Source organism: Ictalurus furcatus, chromosome 14 (genome assembly GCF_023375685.1).
Source record: "Ictalurus furcatus strain D&B chromosome 14, Billie_1.0, whole genome shotgun sequence".
Lineage (NCBI taxonomy): Eukaryota > Metazoa > Chordata > Actinopteri > Siluriformes > Ictaluridae > Ictalurus > Ictalurus furcatus.
The window spans coordinates 13,792,537-13,819,775 of NC_071268.1; the positions used below are offsets into that span (position 1 = coordinate 13,792,537).

General features: G+C 38.5%; 2 protein-coding genes across 2 annotated transcripts; both read right to left on the reverse strand.

Moving 5' to 3' along the window:
* Positions 1-70: 70 nt before the first annotated feature.
* On the reverse strand, positions 71-27,239 carry ush1c (Usher syndrome 1C). The gene is made up of 21 exons (XM_053641969.1): positions 27,157-27,239; positions 22,508-22,575; positions 21,176-21,319; positions 18,694-18,832; positions 16,922-17,030; positions 16,737-16,761; positions 15,168-15,225; positions 14,968-15,071; positions 13,638-13,722; positions 13,471-13,530; positions 13,292-13,348; positions 11,884-12,026; positions 11,437-11,502; positions 11,214-11,353; positions 10,875-10,936; positions 4,101-4,142; positions 3,442-3,495; positions 3,081-3,180; positions 2,834-2,943; positions 2,213-2,268; positions 71-737 (listed from the first exon to the last, which is right to left on the reverse strand). Exons 1-21 carry the CDS (start codon positions 27,190-27,192, stop codon positions 725-727), a joined length of 1,671 nt encoding a protein of 556 aa, XP_053497944.1. The 5' UTR covers positions 27,193-27,239; the 3' UTR covers positions 71-724.
* LOC128618394 (harmonin-like) lies at positions 9,710-10,867 on the reverse strand. Its single transcript, XM_053641970.1, has 2 exons — positions 10,162-10,867; positions 9,710-9,989 (listed from the first exon to the last, which is right to left on the reverse strand). The coding sequence occupies exons 1-2, from the start codon at positions 10,408-10,410 to the stop codon at positions 9,852-9,854; spliced, it is 387 nt and encodes a 128-aa protein (XP_053497945.1). The 5' UTR covers positions 10,411-10,867; the 3' UTR covers positions 9,710-9,851.

Genomic DNA, 27,239 nt, shown 5'->3' on the forward strand with positions numbered 1-27,239 from the left:
TAAAGACTCATTATCATTAAATGCACCCACTAACATGCCCCCCCCCCCCCCCAAAAAAAAAACCCTTCTCTCTGCTCTCGCCCTGTGATGGTGTGGCTGTGATAAGGTATTATCAATATAATCCTTAAAGTATGATAAATCTCAGCTAAGGTGCACTGCAATGCTACCTACCATATTTGTGCTTGTTGTAGCCTTCCTACTATTCATCTCAGCCCCCTAAAATGTACTGAAGAAAGTATGAGGATGAGTATTGTCTAATAAAGAAAAAAATCTGACAGAGCGGGCTCTGTTTCAGACAAAACTGGTTTCAGAAATTCAGAGTTACTCAAGTTCAGTGACGTGGAGTGAGTTACTGACACAGGACATAGCTCACACCAAGCACAGGAAACATCTTCCACATCACATTCTATGCAAGTCTCTGAGGCCTTTTCCAGCCCCTTTAACCAGGTGTTTCAACACAACAGACAGATAAACCACAATCATAAGACATACATATTTTATTGGCCTTAGAAATGCTCTTGAGTTTGCATGACTAGTTATGGAAAAAAAGATCAAGTATGTTTCATGCCATGATTTCTTAATTAGTATATATTTGTTTCATTTTTATAAGCATTCAAGGTGGCTTTATTTTATGAATACATATTTACGTTTTACAAAATTACTTGGGGTAAAAAAGTTCTGTAAAGGAGAAAGGATTTTCAAAGAATCTCCTGGAGGTTGGATCTTAGAAGAATGTCCTGCAAAAAAATAACAGATAATAGATTACAGTTAATATTAGGTATAAACAAGGAGGAATTTTCACTCTTTCACACACCTTTAGAGAAAAGTGAAGAAAATAGAGACTTCTGAAAACAGAGGCACCAAAGAAGATTCAAGGATACAAACACTTCAACTGCAAAGCATGTTGCTAAATGTAATGAATCCTCATATGACATCACACGTCAACAGATATAGATATTCTGATTTCTAGTACATATTCCTTCACGCAACTTTTATAAATCTACATTATTTCACCATTCTTGTGTTCTCGTGTTAACCCTTTCATGCATGAATTATGAAATCCTTATTTTTTTTCCTCTGTGTTTTTACTCTTCTTTAGGCACACAAAAATTATTTTACCTTCATTTTACTTTTACATACATTCTTCAAAAAGTTACTGAAGTGTCCAACTCCAGTGGACTGCATGCGTTCAAATGAAGAATTAGTGCCCACTCTTGTGGCTGTTATGCAGTTATTCTATTGAAATCTTTGCAATAGCCAGAAAATGGCTTTTGATTATATGTCCACTGTAGTGATCACTATGTATGAAAGGGTTAAAGGGAATAAATAGCAACATGTTGCATCAGGGGCTGAGATCAAACCATCAACACCAACATTTCTGTATGAGTCATGACATGTAACAGTCCCTCTGAACAACATCAATCAGAAGGACTGCTAAAGGTTCTGGCTGGGACACAGAACCATTGAGTTCCATCATTTAGCATGTAGAATAAATGAAAAGATGTGAGTAGATCTTTTAGATCACACACACACACACACTTTACAATGCACATCACTGACTGAAAGCTTCATTAATAATTTCTGCTTTATAAACAAACCATGAAATCTTGAGCTGAAAATTAATTTGACGGTTCACGTTGTACTCTTGACTGTCCGAGAGACCGTCACATGTACATGATGCATACGCTCACTCTAGTTTAAATGGGGGTCAAAGGGGTTACCCAGGAGAGTGTACTGTAGGTGATCAGGGTGTGGTGTGAGGTGTTTTCATCTGTAGCACATAGCCCTGCCTGTACACAGACGCACTGCCCTGGAAAAACTTTCTGTTTGCAGTAGAACTGACTGATGCTGCTTTAGGGCTGGACACGTTGCACAGGGGACAGGTGCACATTCAGCACAGACAACATCAACACTACAGAGAGCTCGCTTTACATCACACAATAAACAAAGCAGTGAACACTTGTTCCTGATGCAAATTCAGATTAATCAACAGACATAACTATGACTGAAACGTTTTGGATTGGCGACATAGAAGACGCTGCCAAGAGGAACAATTAGATCAACTAATAGAAAGTAAAAGCTAAATTAGCTCAAAGAAGATCTGAAATGTTTTCATGAATCTTCATGGAGCAAATTTAGATGCTTTTGATCTCATATAAAAATCATTTGTAGGGACGTGAGAAAGAAGAAATAACAAAGACAGGGTACATACACTTCATCTTCATATTCCTTTGGTGCAGAAACTGCTATCACAAGGTCAATCCAGTCCTGAGGACACACACACACACACACACACACACACACATACACACCCACAAATAGTAAACACTTGTAATATACACTTATACTTTACTTGTTACTGTGATTGGAAAAATACTATTGTGATCTTAATTATTTTGAAAATTAATATGAATTGATATCTCACAATCCTTTAGAGTAAACTGAGAAGCTTACGGATTTCTTCTTCTCTTCTACTCAAATCAATTCCAATTATTATAAACAGAAAAAAAAACACCTCAAACCCAATTCAATAAGCCCCAAATCATCTGCTTTCATCCGAACTAACACAAGAATGGACACCCATCCATCCACTGATTTTCTGTACTGCTTATCCTACACAGGCTCGCGGGGAGCCTGGAGCCTATCCAGGACAGTTCAATTTGACTCATCCCTCATATAAGGATATGTTTACAACCAGGGGAGGGCCTTTGAATCAGTTTGGTACAAAGTTTCCCATAAACACACAGCTGGCCTCAAAAAATGTTGCATCCAGACAAGTAACCAAAATACCCTTGTGGGTATTATCTACAGCAGCGAGTTTGAAAGTTCTCACCCCTCCACTGTTCCAGGCCCGAGCTAGAGAGTTCTGCCCTTCAGTCAGGGTCACATCTGTCAGGATTTTTCCATTTACTGCCATAATCTCATCACCGGCCACCACTCCACCTGAGAGAGCCATGCATAAAAATGAGCAATTAGTGACAGCAATGAATAGAGTACATATGTTTATCAAGATCTGATGACCAGCACGAGGACCTGAAGGCGATCGGATTACTGCAGTAATGATATTTAAATCATCTCACCATGCTTATCAGCTGAGCCTCCTTGATAAACAGTTGAAACCACAAGTTTTCCCAGTGGAGAGTCTATTCCCCCTTCCACAGCGAGATCCAGTGGGCCCTCCTGCACGAAATACATACAACATACAAAGCCAAGCAAAAAATGATTTCAGACTCAGAAGGACATGTCCCTGCATAGTTTGCTGACTTCCTTCTGGTTCATCAACTATTCTAAATAGCCCCTTGAATTGGAAAATTGGAGCCAGAGCATATAATGGCTAGCCTTAGTGGAAATGCGTAATAGTTTAAAAAATCTACACACTGAAGCTTGTTTAAATAAACGATTGCAATGCTAATCATCAAACTGATAAGGATATAAGTTTACCTTCTTAATTCTCAACAGCCGCACATCTTTTCCCTCTATCTGCTCAGGGGTGAACTGTAATGTGAGACACAAATGGTATTGACAGAGCATGTACCAAAAGTCACAGCAACAGAACAATGGGGTAATGACTATGTAGCCCAGAAATGGGCTCTAATGAAGTGGGTGTCAAACAGATTCCACACTTAGTTTTTATTTATTTATTTATTTTTAGAAAGTGTACATAATCTGACAGCTAGTTAATTTCATGTCTTTTATCATGCTGCTTAGAAGAATGCATTGAATAGCAAACATAGCAAAATCTCCTCATTATATTAGATATACCAGAACAACTGCAACAAGTTTTGATTCCAGCCATTTTAAATTTCACTATAATAAATTTAAGAGGAAGCTGAGCAGCAGCACTGTGCAATACTATCCTAAATACTAGATTGGCAGTATAAGGTACTAAAACCCTTAAGACATTTCTTCTAAATATAAAGCTATGGATGTATTTCAGCAAATATTACTCATTCTAATTCTAAGCCATGATAGTTCCTGGAAAAATATTTTCTAATCCAATAGAGAACTGAAGATTGCAGGTACAGCGATAGTATAATCTTGAGATTAAAAGCAACAGTTCAGTATTTTACAGTAATCAGAACATGTAAGCTATACTGTACCATTGAATAGGGATCGAAGTCATCCACATATTTCTGGAAGCCCTGATTAAATAAATAATAGAAGAAACATTTTAGGTCTCTGTGGTTGTTCAATGTCATGAGGAGAACTGAGGACACATCTTAGTAGACAGCACACAATCTAGTGTGAATGGATTTCTGAAAGTTTACATGTCATGAACACTACATGCCTTACACCCACTTAATCAATATTCCTCACCTGTTTCAGCTGCACAAACTGTCAAGCTAACAGTTAAACACATTTCATTCCCCTTAATCAATTTCCGAGTTTTGCCTGTTGTAGATTAGAGCATTAGTTAAGTCAGTGTAAATAAGAAACACCAATGACAACCCCTTAATTTTCCAAATCAGAAAAATCATCGTGACTAGTGATTATAAACTGAAAACAATTATAAACAGAATGTAATTTATAATAAACCAGTAACTGTGGAGCTTAAATATGATTCATGTCTCCATTCTATATGTATATGACAAAAATGGAAAACAAGACTAAAAAATTTAGTCTTGTTTTAAGCAATTTATTTGGTTGGATCAATGGAAGGATTTGTGCTGGTATACGGAACACAAATGGAAACAAGGCAGTAACAAATGTTCATCAAAAAAAGAGTGAATACTGCAATCTGCAACATTTACATGTTGTCATAGTGAAGGATTATAACTGTTTTATTACACCCCCCCCACCCCCCCCCCCACACACACACATACAGACAAACACAGACCTTCAAAACAGAAAACGATGAAGTCAGGAAATTCAGAAATGCCTTAACTGAAAAAGAATATTTCTTTTTCAGTTGAAGATACACAGAAGCTGAAGCTAAAAGTTAGGAGGTAATTGTGAAAATAAGAGGTCAGGGGCTTTAAAGCAACAACAGTAAAAACTTGTGTTTCAAACTTGAGGTGCTTGATTGAGTTACACACATAAAGGAGGCTAATATAAAAATATAGCATATGATCATTAAAAAATCCCAATAGATACTGTACTGATACTGATACATCTTCAGGTAAGACCTGTTGCAGTAGTGACGCTCTTTATATTCAGCTTTACTTGATATTTCTGTAATAAAGACAGAAAATACACTAAAGAAACTCAGTGTCACCATACTGTATACAGAAAGACACTTGGGTTTATGATTCGCACGTCTTTACAAGGCTCAAAAAGATAATGTTTAACAAGATAATGGTTTCTTTAAGAGCCTGATCCAAGACACAGTTTGAGTGCTGTAATTTATCAGTTGGTCTATAGCTTTGTGTGCTAAGACAACACAGAGTCTGCGCTTTGTAAATGCCACGCTAGTCATCACTATGGAGGACTTTATTAACCCTGGCGATATGGTGTAGGCTCAGCTGTGGTTAGGTAAGAAATACAAAAAAAGGGGGGAAAAAAAGAAATAAAGAAAGGAAAAAAGAGATGAGCAGGAAAGAGTCAAAGCTCTGTTGGTATAAGTCATCCCTTGTACAAATCCTGAAGCAGATTCCCCAGAATGTAATTAATTACATTTAATTACATAATTATTTGTATTGTGCTTTCAATATACACTGTCACAAAGAAGCTCTAGCTCAATAATGAGCAATCCAGAGGTAATAATGGCAAGGAGAAACTTCCTGAGAAAAGAAAACCAGAATCAAAAGCTTGTACAAGGGACCATGTACTATTCCCAAGGAAAATAGAAATAAAAATATCTAAGAATAAGAAATATATATAAGAAGAAATAAACTTCTTATAAGTTAGTATGAACAGATCAACCAGACACCAAAGAGCAGCACACAGAAAACACTCAGATATATGGAAAGAGCACCAGTCACTGGTCTTTGATTACTTGTTTCTTCTTGGACTTAAATGATGTGTTGTACACCACCATCCTCTTAAGCATCTGTGGCGACTACAATGTAGAACCAGATGCAGAACAGCATTACAAAACACAGATATTTCTCTTTCACACACATTTACATTCACATGTACACATGCACTTGTCAAAAATACTTGTCATTAATACAATGTCATTAAGTGTAGAAAATATAATAAATAAAAATAGCTGGAAATGCCAAAGAGGGTTTTGTTTTTTTTAAAACTTTCAAATTACAGCATTTGTGATAAGCTCTTAGACAGGGGTTCTTAAATCTAATACTGCTCCTGCAAAATGTATCATTTTCTCTAGAACTCATACCTGATCCAACTAATTCTCAAACCCTTTGTGAAGCCTATCAGTACACTGACACCTGGGACGACATCAAACCATGCAGGACTGTAATTGGGAAGTATTGCATGTCTGTTTAATCCTATTTCATTTATGTGACAAGCACAAACAAAGAGAAGCAGCGGCCAGGTGATTCAAACCGTCAGCTTCGAGTGAACTAACCACTCAAATGTGACAGCTCTAAGCCCCAAGTCAGAATAGAGGCAGAGGAAAGTAAGTAGTGTTTTTCTCTGATTTAATAAAAGAAGGCTGGGAGGCTGGGAGGTGTGGATGAGGCGACTGGGTCGGAATCTAAAAAGTCTATCAATCACAGCCTTTAGATTGCATGCAAAGTCTCATTAAGTGCACAACAGGTTTTGATCTCTCTCGCTTTCCCTCAAGGAAGAAATGCTCATTTTGAGATGCTGGCCTCATAAATCATGCAGTTAAGGTGATACACCACCAGCAGACACACTTTCATCAGTCATGAATTGGAAAGCAATCTCCACAATAATATCCAGTTAACCAAAAAACATTAGCTAACACCTTGATATTTCTATCAGCAACCACACACATACTCAGACTTACCGTGGGCTCGGGCCGTAATACGGGTCTGTATGAGGTCTTGGGTTGGGGCAGCATGACAGGTTTTGACATGACTGGGTTCACTTGCCTCCTCCGATTAGGAGGACTGGGTGCTATTTGCTAAGGAATGACCATGTGGTGAAAATCACAATTCAAAGTAATCTTTGACCTATGCAATTCACACTTTAAAAACAAAACAAACAGGACTATGGGATAGGGCTGTGACGATGTCCATGACAGGTGGTGGAGTGCCACCTGTGGTAGTGTCGCACCACACGGCACATTAATGTTTCTGCTTGAGTGGGCACTATGACAAGTACAAAGTACAATGTTTTGTATACAAGTGTAATAATAATAACAGTTGCAATATTAATTTGTACTTATAGCCTACCATATAGCAGGAGATTTTATATTAATACACAAATTACGTAATCATAATCAAACGCCTTATATGGTGTTGTCTGTTAGTTTGGTGCGGGTTTGTTTGAGCGTGGCAAAAACCAGTCAGGCGAATTCTGCGATTTCACTTGAGTTCTGTCGCAGCGATGGATCTTGTTGGGAGACAAAATGTTACATCGGCGATCTGGGAAAATTTGGGATTCATGCCTAACGAGAAAGGTGAACCAATAAATTTGGATGAAGCCATATCTCGGCTTTGTGGGGGGAAAAGTGTTAAATAGGCAGACACTACAAATCTCAGGAGCCATCTCCAGGCATGTCACCCTGCCGCACTTTTTACATTTTATTTCATATTTAGATTTTTAACATATTTAGGTTAGAATACTACTGGAATTTCTTACAAAGTTTTATAGGCTTGTGGTATATTACACAATACAGAAACATGCGGCTGTGTTTCACTCAGTGGCTGTGTCCAAAATCAAGTACTACCCTACTACACAGTAGGCGAAAAGCAGTACGCCAGAGGAGTAGTATGCCTGAATTCTCAGTAGGTGAGAAACAGTAAACAGGGATTGTAGTCATACTACACACATACTGATTAGTACATACTGTATCATCGAATGCAGTACATACTGTCACGGTACGCAATTTCGGATACAGCCCATCTCTTTATTATCCACTCCTTCTCCTCTCCCCTTGCTGGTCAATCACAATTCTGTATCCCACAGCGCCCTCAAGCTGTTTCTCATTGCAACAACATAACACAACAAAAGCTGGCACGTCACAGCCCTACTATGGGAATAGGGAAGTATAAAGTGAAGCTCACCAGTGGACTGCTGGAGGTTGATATTCTGCTAACATTAGAAGTGTTTCTCATAACCTAGACAATATTAACATAATATCAAATCTAAATTTCAGAACTTAAGTTAACACTGGATTCCAGCTTTAGAATACAACACGGGGGTGGACAAATCATAAATTCATTAGGCCATCATGATAAACGTGATATGTGACATGATAATTACGATTTAATGTAGTGCATCATGTGGCCTTGAAAAAAAAATCACCAAGTGCTTGGCACTCTCTCCTTGCATTGCAAGAAAATATATTATTTGCATTAGGCTACCATCTTTATTTTCTCTTGAAATGTTTATCTATGAGTTTACTGCTTGTTGCGCTAGAAGGAGACTTACATGACAGCTTTGGGCTGCATTTTATTTTGCTTGGTTTTATCAGTGCTCTCACATACCTGCGTTTTCCACATTCTGAAATGATCGACTGTCGTCCCATTCACACTAATTAATCCACCTAGTAAAAACTGCTCTGCCATCAGCCAATGTGTGTAGTGCAGCAGGTGGCATGATTTATAGTAACACGTTCAAGGTATGATGCATTATTTTAAACCTACACACTAAATGAAAACATACTTTCTCTGGTTATTGAACCTTCTCGTCAAATGGGCAACCACAAAAAAATAACCCAGAACAAATAACCCAGACATGAAATCCGCTTGTCCTGGGTACCAAGGCTACTGATTTGTCCACCTCTAAACAGATCAATCTTTTTTTTCTTTTAGCACACACAGCAATATTTAAAAAATCAACACCACTGTTATGACAGACAAACTCCACATGCCAGATTTTTCTACCCCAACTCATACAATTTTAACCTGCAACCAGCAAATCAAACACACAAATCTCACCCATGATTACAATCCAGTCAAACAAAGGGTGCTAGGTTTGCTCTTTGGAGCTCACACTTTGGTTTGATGAATTAAACCAATGTTTGCTACCTGTGCGCTGCCACAGTAGGAGGGCTCATTTGAAGTGTTTGTATGGTAGCCCCCTCGCTGCCTGTAGCCATTGTCCTCCCATTTGTTCCTGTGTTCTGAGGGGCTGCGGGGTTGATGGTAGCTTTGAGGGAACGTTTGGTAATCTAAATGCTGAGGTGGAGGAGGTGGTGGAGGAGGTGGTGGAGGAGGAGGAGGAGGTGGAGGTGGTGGAGGAGGAGGGTGAGAGAAAGATGAAGACCAGGGGGCCTGAGTCTGAGCTCGGGGGATGGCAGGGGGTGGCCGTCCATGATTGATCGAAGCAGGAGGCACTCTGGGAGAAGGTGGAGTAGGTGGGCGCTGTGGAGCTGGATGTGAAGGTGGGGGAGGATAGGAGGGATTAAGAGATGGCCTTGGCGATGGAGAAGGGTGGACAGATTTGCGATAGAAGTGGGGTGAAGGTGGAGGTAGTGGGAAAGGTAAAGGTGGTGGGAACTGATTTGAGGTGGGTGAAGTTGGGGCCAGTTTTTTCAGAGGCTGTCTTAGACTCTGGTCCACCTCATCCAGGTTGATATCATCCAGGTCAGTAGTGGCAAGCTGAAAACCTCCAGGGAATCTTTTCACAGTGGACATAGGAGACCGAGATGGACTCATCTGCACAAAACAGCTCATTTGGTTAAAAATCATAACCACTCAACCTCACAGAAAGCACTGCAACCCCAACTCAACCTACTCATAAGACTCACACACAATAACTGCAAAATTCACACAAGATAAACTTGAGACCAACACAAGCTCTGCAAATCTTCATCTGGACTGCGCTTTTACCTCGGGAGAGTCATTCTCCACGGAGGAAATCTGCTCCAGTCTAGTCTGGCAGAGCCTCTCCACCCAGTACTGCACTTTCTCTGACTCCTCCAGATCCTCCCGCTCGGTCTCCGTTACCTGCCCAAACCAGCACAGACCATTGCACTGGCTTCTCTTTGTATAACAAATGCTGTTTTTGCCTATTATAGTTTCCATAACACGCCTTGGGACGTATCATATCAGAGATAATATAACAACAAAATTAAATTCTGGTAATTGCACTATAATTACACTTGAGTGAAGGTTGTACCTCTTGCAAGAGCCGATTAATTTTCATCTGTTTCTCTCGCTCATGTATCTCTTCCTTTTCCTTGGCCAATTTCAGCTCAAACTCCATTTCTTTCTTATTCCTTTTCTCTGTTGGAAGTGTGTCTGTCTTGGACATCTTCTTCTTCTTCTTCTTTGTCTCTTTTCCTTTCTGAATATTTACAATGATTTTTTTTTCTATATTGCACGGAAATTTGTTTTTAATGCACACCACACAAAATACCATCCACATGCTGTCATCCAAACACAACAGATACTATATAGGATGTTTTCACAATGACACTACAGGGTAATGCCTTCATCATGTTACTGTTACTAAATTTATTACTCATTTCTGAATAGATTTTTGATTTGAAATTTAAGGGACTGTATCAAACACTACTCTCCATTCCAACACGCAGAGTACCTTTCTTAGTGTAGGAAACTTTCCTTCATAGCGGTAAAACCAGTTGCGATCTATGGGATCAAAGTTTTTAAAAAGAGTTAAACAGGAAGTGACATGTTCCGACCAACTTAAATTCAACAGCTTCCTAAATGACCCAACCAAAAAAAAAGATAGAAAGAAAGTAAAAGTCTTGCATCCTTTTATGCGTTGTGATGCATAATTAGAAGAGAAAGTGAAGGAAAGGGTTGTCAAAGGAAAACTTTTCCGTGTAGAGACTGATTTCCCTTAGAGAACAGTTCAGCTCCACTCACTTCTCTGCCCTCTATTTCTTCATCTTCATCAGTGTTAGCTTCAGCAGCTGTACAGGTCAGGACTGCAAGCCACAGCAGACACAGACAGAGAGAGAGAGACAGAGAGAGAGAGAGAAAAGAGGAAGAAATTGCATTCATAAAAATGCAATGCACATCCAGTCATGTGACAGATGAGTAAAAAAAGGTAAGCAAAGTAAATAGGTAAGTAGATGTCTAAATGACTTATGCTGTGAGATTATTATCATCAGTGAAGAACAGGACAGTTTCAGTAAGACTTCACTCTCCACATTCATGCATGGTAACGCAGCATACTGCAGTGTATCAATGCTATGATCATACCTGAGCTCCTGGGTTTCGAAGGAGTTGGAGAACGTGATGGAGGTGAAGGAGAAGGGACAGGAGATGGACTTTTGGACTTCTCTCTGGAACCCCAGTCTTCCTCCCATTGTCTGTTATGCTTTTTCTCTTCAGCCTCAATCCTAAAACATATGCATGCACATGAAACAAGAACTTCAATCAGCCCATCTGACTTCTGCTTAAACCTAACACTTAGCAGACATACTTTTCCATCTCATTTCTGTATCGTTCCTCTTCCTCTGCAGCCTTTTGCGAAATCTCCATTCTTCTCCTGTAAGCGAACAAAAAAAAAAAGAAAAAAAAAGAAATGATTTCCAACCAAGAGTCTGTCAAAAACGAGGCATGTGCAAATGAAATGCACACGTCAGTGTTCTAAAGCCACAGATGGTTCCTGAATTATTTATACCTCCATATATTATCTAATAAATGTGAAATCCTGTGGTTATTATGAAGCATTTAATATATCCATTGTCTAGATGTATTATGATCTTGTAATCTTTTATAAAGAACTAGATACACAAATCACAAATCTGACTTGAAAATCCATTTTCTTGTCATATAAGTGAATGTTCTGGCATCAGTTTGTGATGGAGTAGGTTGTGTCGGTGTGGGCTGTATAGGTTATATGCGATGAGCAAGCTTTCTGACTGACAGACGCTCTTTCTCCTGCTGCTCTTTCATGATTTTGTTGGTCTCCATTGCCACTCTTTTCTGTTGCATGAGCTCCTGGCGCTCAATCTCTCGCCGAGCTTCTACTGCCAGCTTCTCCTCATCTGTCATGAACAACTCTTTGCCCTGTAATAAATGCATATTTAAAAAAAAAACTTCTCAGGGCTTGCACAAACATGCACACACATACAGAGACACTGATTATAAACCTCATCTTTTGAACCTACTATATTTTAAAATATTTTAACTGTCAGTCAGAACTGAAGTTTACATTTATTGAAGTTAGTGTTTGATTTACTACTTTAATGTTAAAGGAAAAGTCCACCCGAAACACATTAAATATGTTTATATTGAAATATGTGTGATGTGCTGAAGTGGTTCTGGTGCCAATTTGTATATTTTTATCATTCTCATCAACTGACGTCTGCCGTCGCAGGGGCACAATGCTAGTGTACTTGCAATGACATTTATCAGGCCAAAAAATAATAATAATAATAATAATTCAGCAGCCTCGATCATGAGGGATAATGGTCAGATGTCACTGTTAGCTACTAAAAAAGAAAAGTGCAAGAACTTCTTTTTGTCAATTGATGTCCATGTCATATCTATGAGAAATCCAATGCAAAAGTCGTGAAGAAAGCAAATGCTCGACTCAGAAGTTCCAGAATGCAATGCAGATATATGACACAGATGTGTTGAGTTACAGCAGAGACACAGATCATTATTTAGTGATCTGTGAGAAGAGAAGCTTTGACGGTGGTATCAGCATGACCGTTGAATAAACGCTAAAGTGCTGCTGCACTGCTCTCTTTAGATAGACTTGATGCAAGTTCTAGATCTCACTGGCACCACTCAGCATTGTGGGTAATATAGGAAACTGTTAAGCAAAGTGAAAACAGACCAACATATTGTTGAAAGAAGTTAAAATATAATCTCAGAATTTCATAACAAAATAAATCAATCATCAACACCACTGAAGATTACAAAGATAACAAAAAAAATATAAAAACTTCTCAACATCAACCATCAACGCAAATAGAGTGAAGGCCATGATAAATTGCACCAATAATTCTTGGTGTTCCACTGGTCTTATAACCTTATCACACATCTCAATTTATCGTTCTCACATGAGGCAGGAAATGAAGAAAAACACTGACCAGATTTCATGGTCACACTGTCTTCAGATTTAAAAGTCACCAGTGTACTCGAATCTTGGAGAATAAGAAACCACCTTATCATACACTTTAATTTCCTGTCCTTGAGAGAAGCCTTAGGGAATGACTGCAGAATGGATTCCTCTGTGAGTTACACATTTGCTATGTGCTAATGAGCACTGCGGAGAACTGCATGAGCCAAATGTGAATGAGGTGGACAGAATTACACTAACTTACAGCTCCAGTGAGGACTGTGATAGTTAGACTCCTGCTGCTCTTCAGTACTCGAACTGCCTACAAATACAACATAATATTTTCTGATCAAATCCCCAGTTCAAAAAGTCTGTTGGTTTAGCACTTGTACAACTTAGAAATGAAAAACAAGCACACTTCAATATGATGCTGATGAGACTTACCTCCTTGTGGTCCACATTACTGAACTCCACCCCATTGACCTCGACAATCTGGTCACCAACCTACGTCCCCACAAACCAATAAACATGTCAATGTCTCTGTTTAGATACTAAATCAGTAATGTTGTGCTAAAGAGGTTTCTGTGCAACAAGGAGATTAGATCACACACCTGAAGGCCCACTTCTGCAGACAGAGAGCCAGGCTTTACATTGCTGATATAAATGCCTGGCTTTTGAGTTGGTCCACTCGAGATACTGTAGCAAACAGCAATAATGAATTTGGTAGTCAGTGGGCTTCATGTGCTATATTGGTTACAGAAATGCTCTTTTAATCCTAGACCTGCAAATCCTCTTAAGTGCCACGTTTCATGTTTTCTCTGCTCTAACACACTCTCATAAATATTCCAGCATCTTTCTAGTAATCACTGTCTATTGAACATTTTTCCCTGCAATGAGGTGGTGGGGGGGAACCTTGTTTACTCAATTTAGTCTAGACAATCCACCTACTGGCATGTGATACAATTGCACTAATTTTAGATCTTTATGATGTGCTTCTGTAATGGTGTGTCCTGCACCACGTTCCATGAAAATCTCTTTTTAACTGTAAGATCTAATGGTCCTGACTTATCTTGAGATAGTATCAAAGGTAACATTTTCTACGACGCTCATATTTATAATGAACTATAAACACATTCATATCAGGTAAAATGCATTTACAAGACATTACATGCATTGTTATAACTCATGAATTATTAATTAATTAATTAATATTCATGAACATGTGTTGCACTTTCTAGCATTACTTATTGTGCATTATGAATTATTAACAAAATCTGCATTAAAAATAGTGCTGATGACACATTATATCACCCACAACCAAACTCATTATGAAACAGGTCTTCACTAGATTTTTTTTCCTTTTAAAATGACAGATTATCAGAAGATTATTATATTAAATTCTAATAAATTATATTTATAATATTTTTATAACCTCAATATTTAGGTATCCATATATAGTTATAATTTGGCCTTCACAGAAAATATTACAATATCATACTTTTTTATTTACATATTCAACAACAGCCCTTAGACTTCCATTCTCAGAGGTGCCAATATACACAGTTAGCAAAATCACTTATATAAAATTGGCACAAAGCAAAATTAACTGCTACCAGGCGAACATGCAGCTATCATGTCTCGCCTGGCTTTTCCACCAAATGAATTTTATTTGGGTAAGGTCTGAGCACTGCAGTAGCTGATAAAGAAATGTAGTTTTAGTTGCTACCGATAAACTGTAGATGTTGATACTTTTACTGTCTAAGTGAATTTTAAGTAAACATGTTTTCTGTTTTTCTTCGGTGTAGGGGAAATACTGGAGTGTTTCTGTAACCTGTAATGATTAGGTGATAAACTGCATCAAGTATGATAGAACAAACAAACTTTACAGTATGCCTGTAGCTAGATCAAAAACACTGGGATACATTCAATACTCTGTTTCACCTGATGCCCATGCCTTTGGTGCCAACCAGGCTGAGGAACACCTTTTTCTCCTTGATCTCATTTCCTCCGATGGAGGCCAGGCCAGCAACACTGCTCTTCTTCTCCTGAGAGTCAACAGTAATAACTATGTAACAACATAATGAGGAGGAGATATAAACGACTAATGGAGATATAAAGGATTAATGGAGATTGAGACTTACCCCTGATTCAGACACAAACTGATCCACAAATTGCCATTTAAGAGGTTCATCAGCGGAACTGATAGAGACAGTGGGAATTTTTATCAGTGGGAATCTCAGTACTGAACAACAAGTCTAATATTTTTAATTCAATTCAGCATAATCAAACAGGGGGACAATATTTGTTTTAGTTCTGTTCTCTAGCAGAGAATATCTACACAATACACTATATGGCCAAATGTTTGTTAATCATTCCATTCCACCAAAGGCTTTCCACCAGTTTTTGGAGCGTGGCTGTGGGGATTTGCACATTCAGCCACATTAGTGAGGTCGGGTGATGTTTGGTGAAGAGGCCTGGGGCGCAGTCAGCATTCCAGTTAATCTCAAAAGGTGTTCAGTAGTATTGAGGTCAGGGAGCTGTGCAGGCCACTCAAGTTCTTCCACTCCAACCTTGGTAAACCATGTACCTCACTTTGTGCACAAGTGCATTGTCATGCTGGAACAGGTTTGGGCCACTTAGTTCCAGTGAAGAGAAATTGCAATGCAACAGCATACAAAGACATGTGTGGCAACAGTTTGGGGAAGCCCCACATATTAGTGTGATGGTCAGGTGTCCACATACTTTTGGCCATATAGTGCATAAGTTGAAAATTCAGACTTTCAGTTTTAATTTAACATCACTCAATTCAATTCTTGACAATTTATCAACTTGTGAAGAAAGTTTGAGAGGAACCAGACTCAAAAGGGAACAAATCATCTTCCGGGTGACATCTGACATTTTCTGTATTTGGCAGACGCCCTTATCCAGAACGACTTACATTTATCTCATTTATACAGCTGAGCAGTTGAGGGTTAAGGGCCTTGCTCAGGGGCCCAGCAGTAGTCTTTTGTCTTTAACTCTTGACCTTCCGATCAGAAGTACAATGTCCACTGAGCTACCACGTGCCACGTAGTTCCCCTACCCCATGGTGAAACAATGTATGTCCATATGGGGTGGAACATGAAGAAATAAGAGTCTTTTTGTTCATGGTTCGCTCATTTTTACCAGAGGGGTGGGAAGAAGAAGGTATGAACAAAAAAAAGGAACAATCCAAATCATACCACCTCATCTGTGAAAAAAGTATAGATGGGCATTTATACTATGGCTGCCAGGGGAACTGATGTATTTGTCGTCCTCAGAGGATTTGACAGCAGAAAAAAATCATTTGTAAAAGCTATAGAGTTATTCATGAGTGAAAAAGGATGATTCTAGACTAGTCATCAGAAGTGAAACCCACTGAGCCAGCATTTCATTTACAAAAGACATGACTACAGGAAAAAAAATGACTGAATATAGAAAAAAGGACTCAAAGAAGGTTCACCCAGTATACACCTGACTGATACTGAATAAAGCTGACATGCAGCATTTTAACCTCATACCCACTGTTTCAGTAACTATCCAGCATGCTGAAGCACAGAGGCAAAACAACAAAAACTGTATCCCTGTCCAATTACTATCCATCAGTAATGAATACAGAATGTACTCTCTATTCTGCATTAAAGTTTTAAGACATGATTATGGTAAAATATGCTGACATTATGTAAAATTACCTCTTTACTGGAATCATTCCCACATCTGTAAATGAAACCATGTAAACTGATAAGCAATCATTCACTTAATTCAGTATAAACTAAACTATGAATCAGTCCAAATGCTACTGTATATTTAAGTGCAAATATTCATTGATCTTTCTTTAATGAATTATAAATTATTAGAGGACAGGATCCAGACTCACGTCGGACTTTAAGTGACACAGTCTTCTTAGTCTTGATAAGGCTGACAACCTCTTCATGGATGCATGATGAAATTGAATAGCCATTGATGCGCACAATCTCATCCCCCAGCTGCCAAAACAGTATAATTACAGTACTACCATGTTGGAGTTTCTCTTTCTTGCTTAGTCTTTGAAGTATCTAGCATTTAAAAATTAAACAAGTTATCAGTCTGTCCATCCACATTCTGCATTAAACTGGCTTCTTTTAAGAGCTCTCCATAAATTTCTGTCAATGATATTAGTGCATTTAGTGATCTTAAGCTAACTTTAAATTACAGTAAAACTCATATACAGTATATGGTTTATACAGTATACACAATTAGAAAAAAGGCCCCAAACAGTTCTGTATAAATCCCTACTAAAAGATGATTCTTTAGGAAATAGTTCGAAATACTACTTGAACCCTTTCCTAAGGGTGGATAGATGCCTCCAATTGTAGAGTAAACCTTCCCAGACATTAATTAATATTTTAATAAAGCTCATTTTTAAGTACCAGCATACGAATCAATATATTTTTCTGTGGATTATTTTCTCTCTTCTTCTCTAAGTAAAAATGCAGAATTTGGGCATACTCATAAATCTCTTCCATAGAGTCATGAATAGTGCATGACCCTTTCAAAATGCAGCAAATATATGAAAAGAGAAAACTGCTGAAAGGGCGGGTTTTGCTAAATTGATTCAAAGCATCTCTTTTTACTCCACCTAGTGGTGTGAGGGTGCCCTAACATCAATACAATGGAGCTGTGCATTATTTGTTCTTGCTTCTTATCAATTTACTATTGTTCAAATGCAGGGTCAAACATAAACACTGTCCAGAAGCGCCACCGACTTCTCTGGGCTCGGTCTCATCTGAGATGAACCATAGCACAGTGGAATCGTGATTTGTGGTCCAACTAGTCAACATTTTAAATAGTTTTTGGACAAAACAGCTGTCGTGTCCTCCAGGCCAAAGAGGAAAAGGACCATCCAAGCTGTTATCAGAATCAGGTTCAAAAGTCAGCATCTATCATGGTATGGGTGTGTGTCAGTGCCCATGGCATGGGTAACTTGCACATCTGTGAGGGCACCATTAATGCAGAAAGATATGTACACATTTTGGAGCAACATATGCTGCCATCCTGAGCAAGACAACGCCAAACCACATTCTGCCGGAATTACAAACGCATGGTTGCATAAACAGAGCATGCGGGTGCTAGCATGGCCTGCCTGTAGTCCTGACCTGTCTCCAATTGAGAATGTATGGTGCACTATGAAGCGCAAAATAAGGCAACGAAGGCCCTGTACAATTGCGCAACTGAAGAAATACATAAAGGATGAATGTGGAAAAATCTTGCTTGCTAAACTTAACCAACTCGTGTTTCAGCGCCCAAATGCTTAATAAGTGTTATTAAAAGAAAAGGTGATGTTACACAGTGGTAAACAGTCGACTGTCCCAACTTTGTGTGTGTTGCAGTCATCAGAATTGAAATGAAAACTAAATTAAATTCACAAAGTAAAACATCAAATAATGTGTTAATAATGTGTTTTCAATATAGTACAGGGTGGCTTGAATTTTCAAACGATACTTTTTGTTTGATTTTTTGCATTTTCCATGCTTTTCCATGCATTTTCCAAAAACTGTCCCAACTTTTTCAGAATTGAGGTTGTATATTAGTGCTACCACTTCTTTCTCTCTCTTGCTCTCGCTCTCTCTTGCTCTCTCTTATCTCTCTGACTTTCTCTCTCTTGCTTACCTGCAGGCCCACAGTTCCAGCCTGTCCATCCTTTACAATCTGTGAGATGAAGAGTCCACAGCCAAACTCTAGGCCACCTCGTACACTCAGACCCAAGCCTTCAGGGTGCGTGCGGTCCAAGCGCACTTCCTTTAGCTTCCTGCATGCACACAGGGAATTCACATCACCAGAGGCATTTATTTTAACCCTCATCCTACTGACTGGGGTACCCGCAGACCCCTGAGGTGTACTTTTTGTCATATCTCACAGGTGCTTTGTTCTATCATTCCAATTTTTCATGACTTTGTCAATCAATTTGTTCCTAATGACTTCATATCATTGCTATCAGTTTCTGTTTTAATTAGTGCTTTTTAAAAGTACCAATGGTTTGGGGTCATGTGGGACCTGAGTCAAAAGCACTCAATTCCGCCGATGCAGTTTTAATAAATGGAACTATTTATTGAGTTCATGTTTCCCATAGGTCATAATGTAATGTATCACAAACTATCGGGGGGGGGGGGGGGGGGGGGGGTTAGGGGCACTCTGTCATTTTGAAGGAGACAGACACAGATGCAGCAGACACAGATGCCTTTATCATCTGGATGGGGAACTTCCCAGACTGGAAGGTTTCAGAATGTGGCCAACATTGCCAGATCTACCTGAGACAGCTGGGGCAAGCCCTGGTCATGCCACACATGAAGGGGAGAGCTGATACTGCCATGCTCCAAGCCCCAATCTGAGCAACAATGACCATCATGGGAGTGAGGAAAACTCCACCTGCTGCTATGGACATCCAACGATCGACTGGAAAATCTACTTGAAAAAGGTGCAGTCTTTGCTCCCAAAACACAGACAGGAAGGTAGCAAATGTTTGCTCCTCTTGTCATATGCCAGTATGCCCTGAGCATAGCATGAGCCAAATAGTGTGCTATAACTGCCTGTAGCGTGTGGTGTTCATAGTTCATAGTAATGTAAACACCATTCATTTAAAATATTTTCATGTAAAATTGAAAAATTTTAATTTGAATTATATTTTTCAAACTTTATTTTGACAGGGGATCATACTGAGACCAAGATCTCTATCTACTTTTGTATTGAAAGACAAATAAAATAAAAATAATGTTGAAGTTTGAATGACTGTGTTTATTTCAGTTATTTTATATTGGGGTCATAATGACCCTGGTTGGTTTCACCATATAAAAATAACACAAATAATGTTTACTTGAAATGACTGAAAACTAAATGATACCAGAATCAAAGGATGGTAAATAAGCTTTTAAGTACTAATGTGGATTGTAATTGGTATAAAAGCTGCAATTTGTATTAAAGAAAATATATATTTTCATTTTACACAATATGCAAATTAACTGTAACTTTCATAAAATAATAATAATCTGTTGTTGTTTTTTTTTCAGATAACATTAATTACATACCAAGTAATGTTTTAGAAGAAATGAGTTAACATTTTGCTATGATGGTTACAGTAGTTTATCCTTGGTAGTCGGTAGTCCTTGTATGTTAAATATGTTGGTAAGATGAGGGTTAAGTATGCACACTAGAGCACTGTTTGCACTGCATCTCTATGAAATAAGGAAGTACTGACCCCATTTACACATGGCCATTTCTTGATTCTTGTATCTGGACTGTATCTTGATTCAAGTTTAACAGTAGCAATTACACTTCATTTCCGGTTGTCCAGACTGAAATCTGATACACTGTATTTCTCATTAATATGCAGATCAACGTATTACACTTGAACACTTCCACTGGAGCATGTGCATCTACTAGAAGGGCTTTTCATTGTCAAATATGTCTTGCAGAAGCAGACACATTCACAAATATATAACATGCGGCCAACGTGTCTCAGCCCACCTCCTGAAGTACTTTGTGCAATAGGATTTAAATCTGTTTATAATGTGTCTTGGATGCATTTATAATTTAATTGTTATGTGGATATTCTCCATTGAGATATAATCCTGATACTTAAGACCCATGAATCGGCCAAGTGTAAAGGAATCTTTAGGACGTATAATCCTTAGAGGATCTACTATTTATATTTTAGTAAGATTGGACTGCCCCAGCAGATATAAACATGTAAAATTTATGAGTAAATTGATGTACTCTTATTACTGGGGGAAAAAATCAATTATTTACTATTAGTGTGGTTCCTGTTCATACAATTTTGTACCAAAACATTCTGGTCTCAAACATTATGTTGCATTTCGAATCACTATATCTCAGAGCTTAGACTGCACATTTTGGATAATTGTATTGACTACAGTTGATAACAGGCAGGTTCTGCTCTATTAGAGCTGTGTGTCACACTGGATTATACTCCTGGGGTTTATAACCAGCATTCTTCTGACATGGTTCAGTGAGCCTGAGAGAGAGCAATTACATTACCCCTGCACAACGACAGAGTGGATCACCCCTCCCTCTCTCTCTTTCTCTGTTTGTTAGCATTTCATTTGTCTATAATTATTTATTTATGCCATCTTCTCACCTGGATCTCTTTGGTGTAAGGTTGTCATACTCCACCTGGTGTTTGAGAGGGATAAGCGGCCGGATGGCATCAAACAGGGGCAGGCGGTTCGGTTCGTTAATCACCAGCTTCAAATCCCCCACCAGGACAGTCAGGTCCATAGACCTAAAAAAAAAAAAGAAACAGAGGAATAAAGACTATACCACAAACCTGGATCTGAACAGGCTTAAAGACAGTAGACCAAGTCTTAAGTAGCATTTCAGGTCATTTGAGTGAACTACATTGATCACATTTTGATTTGTAAAACAGTTTCCGTAATAAAAATAAGGGGAAAAATCAGCATTTTTAATGGAATTGTATTCAGATGTGGTTCAGAGGGATAATTTAAATTAATTAATTTAGTACACTGCCTACTGCTTCAATAATATTCTCCCCCATAATGATAGATATAAAAACAGCCACCTTGTTGAGTCACTATTGTTTAATAGCCTTTAATACTGATGATCTCAGAAATATGACTATATAAATCACTGAAAGTAGTCATTCAAGCCATCGTGTCATTATTAATGTTTTATATTAAATATTTTCTTGCCTTTTTCCAACACAAATGAATTATGGCATGAAGTAAGACATATTAATGATAAATTCCCAAATATTTCACTGGCTGCAGCTGTTAAAAATAATGCTTTTTGGTTTTAGTGTTCTGCCCTGGTCTATGAAACTTTGATGACTGGTATTTCACTACTGACTCAAATATCAGCAGCAAAGGGTCTTTTGTGAATGGCTGCATGTGACCGGGTGGAGATTGGAAACTATCAGATCTCCATCCAATAGGACAACCTTCAGTCCAACAGCACAACTGCACAAAGATCAAGTGGAAAAACCTATTCAGTTCTTATTGTTCAAGATAAAAAGAAAGCCAATATATAATTCAACTGCACGTGACAATGTTTTTTTTTTCCTCATTGTTCTACAAATTTTCATGAATTATTAACCATTAAAAAAGTTTTCTATGAAAAGTAAAATACTGTTTTGCCTTATATTTTTTTTCACAGCCACATTTTTTTTTTGCATACATTTGAAAATACAAACAAGCAAAATTGACTGTCATGTCAAAGGATGTTCAGAGGTTTGATGTAAGTGTACTTTTTATGTGTGTGACAGTGACAAACCTGGACCATAGAGAAATAACAAAAGAACAAAATATTTACACCCTTCTCATAGCAACATAATGACAAAGTTTCATGACTGCACTTTTTAGTGTTTGTTAAAGCATGTCTTCTATCCACAATGAATGATAGAAAAACTAAATCACCCAATCAGTAATACACACTAGATCAAGATTAAACTTACTTATGATACATGCGCAGAACATCATACAGGTAATCCTTTTCTGCCTCATTATCAATCAGCAACTCAACCTGCAAAGAACAACACCACATAAAATCACTAGAAGCTCCTATTAATCAGGCTTACTGCGGGGACCAGCATACTCACCTTGTGGTGACTGAACTGCTGTAGAAAGATTTTAAGAAAACGCTTTGGCCAGTCAATGATGCCACACATCTCTCTCAGAAAGACACAACAGCAAAGAGAAAGGTTTTTGCTGTTGGATGTGGGAGGTGTGTTTCAGTGACCTGGGGAACTGGTGTGACACACGCTATTGTTCTTGGTCAGGTGGAAATAGTTGGGTGCTGATCTGCTCCACTAGACCTGCTCATGCCCCTGTGCTCCATGTTCTCACACTGAGCGGCTCATTTTACACAAACGCGCAAGGCCAAAGGTACATCACGGCAAACGTTTAGATAAGACATAATATCACAGAACCAAAAACCTTGAATAAGAGTGATGTCCATATTATAATATTATTAATCTCCCTCTTGTATATATTAAATGTTGTATAATTGTATCATCATAAAGGGGTCAAATACAAGATGTACCATTTTTTGCCCCTGAACACTGTTAACGTTACAGAATATATTACTGTGCATATATATATATATATATATATATATATATATATATATATATATATATATATATATATATATATATATGTGTGTGTGTGTGTGTGTGTGTGTTAGAGATGCACCGGTGTATCAGCCGATAAAGGCTATTTTTCCCCCGCGATCGTCCGATAGTTTAAAAACATCCGATGATCAGGGCCGATTATATCCTGTCAATCAAAAGAGGGTGGGAAAACACATCAAATTCATGCTGTGTGTAAAGATGATGTCTCTTGTGTGGAATGATGACAAAACCTCCTGTTAGTCTCACATTCACTCACCACAAACAAAAGCATTTCTATTTTATCATTGACATCAAACTGGTAATATATAATATGAACTTTTTTATATATTAACATTAACTGGATATGAAATACACTACTCTACAAATATATTTTCTGTAGAAGATATACGTTTTTGTAAACTCATCTTCATTGAAATCTTTCAATGGTGTACTGGCCCTTTAATTCAGCGTGAGCAGCAGCGTGGGAGCACCATGAGCAGCGCGCGAGTAGTGTGGGGGAAAAAATTAGACTCGATGCTCACTTCTGGTGTAAAATTTTAGCAGTCCAGAGCTTACAGAGCTTACAAACTGCAGTTTTTTTAGAATTCAGTCAATGTTAATATTAATTAATAACATTCAATAAGTTAAGAAATCTTACTTTAATCTTCAGAATTTGGTTAATGTGTTAATGTTAATTAGAGTAATGTGTTTTCTGTTTATGAGACCAGTTACTGTGAAACAACTTGTTGAAATGGAGAGAATAAAGTTTTTATTTACATTTCCTTCAGAATTGTGGAATAAAATATTATTCATTTAAAAGAAGGCATACAAGGCAGAACTATCGGTATCGGTTTCGGCCGATATCACTCTGAATAATCGGTTATCAGTTTCGGCTGAGAAATTTAGTATCGGTGCATCTCTAACATATACAATGCATCCGGAAAGTATTCACAGCGCTTCACTTTTTCCACATTTTGCTATGTTACAGCCTTATTCCAAAATGGATTAAATTCATTATTTTCCTCAAAATTCTACAAACAATACCCCATAATGACAACGTGAAAGAAGTTTGTTTGAAATCTTTGCAAATTGATTAAAAATAAAAAAACAAAAAAAGCACATGTACATAAGTATTCACAGCCTTTGCTCAATACTTTGCTGAAGCACCCTTAGCACCAATTACAGCCTCAAGTCTTTTTGAGTATGATGCTACAAGTTTGGCACACCCATTTTTGGGCAGTTTCTCCTATTCTTCTTTGCAGGACCTCTCAAGCTCCATCAGGTTGGATGGGGAGCATCGGTGCACAGCCATTTTCAGATCTCTCCAGAGATGTTCAATCGGGTTCAAGTCTGGGCTCTGGCTGGGCCACTCAAGGACATTCACAGAGTTGTCCTGTAGCCACTCCTTTGTTATCTTGGCTGTGTGCTTAGGCTTGTTGTCCTGTTGGAAGATAAACCTTTGCCCCAGTCTGAGGTCCAGAGCGCTCTGGAGCAGGTTTTCATCAAGGATGTCTCTGTACATTGCTGCATTCATCTTTCCCTTGATCCTGACTAGTCTCCCAGTTCCTGCCGCTGAAAAACATCCCCACAGAATGATGCTGCCACCACCATGCTTCACTGTAGGGATGGTATTGGCCAGGTGATGACTGGTGCCTGGTTTCCTACAGACATGGGGCTTGCCATTCAGGCCAAAGAGTTCAATCTTTGTTTCATCATGGGCTGAGAGTCCTTCAGGTGTCTTTTGGCAAACTCCAGGCAGGCTGTCATGTGCCTTTTACTGAGGAGTGGCTTCTGTCTGGCCACTCTACCATACAGGCCTGATTGGTGGAGTGCTGCAGAGATGGTTGTTCTTCTGGAAGGTTCTCCTCTCTCCACAGAGATACGTTGGAGCTCTGTCAGAGTGACCATCGGGTTTTTGGTCATCTCCCTGACTAAAGCCCTTCTCCCCCGATCGCTCAGTTTGGCCAGGCGGCCAGCTCTAGGAAGAGTCCTGCTGGTTCCAAACTTCTTCCATTTACAGGTGACAGAAGCCACTGTGCTCAGTGGGACCTTCAATGCTGCAGAAATGCTTCTGTACCCTTCCCCAGATCTGTGCCTCGATACAATCCTGTCTCGGGGGTCTACAGACAATTCCTTGGACTTCATGGCTTGGTTTGGGCTCTGGACATGCCTTGTTAACTGTGGGACCTTATACAGACAGGTGTGTGCCTTTCCAAATCATGTCCAATCAACTGAATTTACCACAGGTGGACTCCAATCGAGTTGTAGAAACATCTCAAGGATGATCAGTGGAAACAGGATGCACCTGAGCTCAATTTTGAGTGTCATGGCAAAGGCTGTGAATACTTATGTACATGTGCTTTTTTTGTTTTTTATTTTTAATAAATTTGCAAAGATTTCAAACAAACTTCTTTCACATTGTCATTATGGGGAATTGTTTGTAGAATTTTGAGGAGAATAATGAATTTAATCCATTTTGGAATAAGGCTGTAACATAACAAAATGTGGAAAAAGTGAAGCGCTGTGAATACTTTCCGGATGCACTGTATACACATATATATATACACACATTATATATATATATATATATATATATATATATATATATATATATATATATATATATATATATATATATATGACTAGTGTATAAATGACTAGTGTTCCATTCAGGGTGTCTTCCTACCTAACACCCTGTGTTCCTGGGTTAGGCTCTAGATCCACCATGACCCTGACCAGAATAAAGTACTTACTGAAAATGAATGAATGAATTAGTAAATTATGTTTTGTAAATCCTATTAGTCTTTGACCGATAATGTATGGAAAGGTTTTCCTAAGCAAAATATCTTTGACATCAAATATATTCTTTTTCTACATTTAGACGAAGCTGACAGATCCAATCGAGTAGAAGAGAACAGAATAGGTTAGAGTAAGTTGTACATAATAAAATCTGGTTTGGGTGGAGAGGACAGATGGTGTAATAAATATGTATTATACAAGCCCCACGTGTCACTTAGACTGGACTTTGACACCATAAACCAATAAAACTGAAATTCCGAGCATGAATCATTTTTGCGTTACTGTCCTCGACGTCCTTCAATAAAATACTCTAGGGATACAACCGATGAAATCGATGATGAATTCACAACAGCTGACAAAAAAGAGGCTCTGCATGCAGACATTAAACTAAGACAGAAGGGTTTATGGTAGGTCCCAGGCCTACTCAGAAAGAGGAATGGTGAAAAAGAAAATGAAGCAATCCTGTTCGCCTGGCTGGCCTTGTCTGACAATCCATCTATCCAGGAGGCTGAAGATGAGACCTTTGTGTGATCCCCCCACCCCCTCCTTTCACTCACATACACACACAGCAGATGGGACATGATAGATCATTGCACAGAGCTCACAATAGAAACCCTCTGCGCATATCCTCCTGTTATGGAAAGTCTAACTACATGTTCAAAATTTGGTTTTGTTTTTAAATTAACAAATCAGCTTTAAATGGTTATGTTGAATAGACAGAATCCAAAGGACCTAAACTTCATAGAACGTGTAGATCGCTTAATTTATATATAGAGCAAACTGTTTTAAGAGGAAACATTTTACAAGTAGCATTCTAAAGGTTTAGTGAATGCTTATAATCCAGCTATCCCCATAAACCATAACTAACTGGTCCTCTGTTGGGAGTCTGTTCTAAACTTCAGGTAAAGTACAGGTGTGTACAGGTAACTCAGTTCAACCACACACTCACAGGTAAGGCAGGGCATATCAGAGAAATTAAACACCTTAAATGTAAAAATACTTGAACAGGCGTTCCTTTGTGTAGGCTACTATGAGACGGAAACCAATTTTAACCCCGTTTTTAACATTTGATAGCTTATATCAGGTGCGCAGCTAGTCTTCCGCCATTCTTAAAGGACTACCGCTCACTTTCCCGCATCCGCAGACATTACTCTGATATGTGTGGGGATACAAATAACAACTAACACACTTACCTTATGGCGAAATTCTCGAGCTACTTTCCTCTCCATGTTAAAAATCCCTTGTTTTCCCCCGTGTGTGTGTGAGAGAGAGAGAG

Bases quoted from the DNA above. Each gene is read 5' to 3' on its own strand.
- LOC128618394 (XM_053641970.1), bottom strand. From the start codon at position 10,410: ATGTGGATGGTATTTTGTGTGGTGTGCATTAAAAACAAATTTCCGTGC. The intron at 9,990-10,161 runs GTACAACCTTCA...TGGTTTGGGCAG, and splicing joins TTAATCGGCTCTTGCAAGAG to GTAACGGAGACCGAGCGGGA.
- ush1c (XM_053641969.1), bottom strand. From the start codon at position 27,192: ATGGAGAGGAAAGTAGCTCGAGAATTTCGCCATAAG. The intron at 11,354-11,436 runs GTATGTCTGCTA...CATATGTTTTAG, and splicing joins TACAGAAATGAGATGGAAAA to GATTGAGGCTGAAGAGAAAA. The intron at 4,143-10,874 runs GTGAGTGGAGCT...TTATTTAATCAG, and splicing joins AAGAAATAGAGGGCAGAGAA to GGCTTCCAGAAATATGTGGA.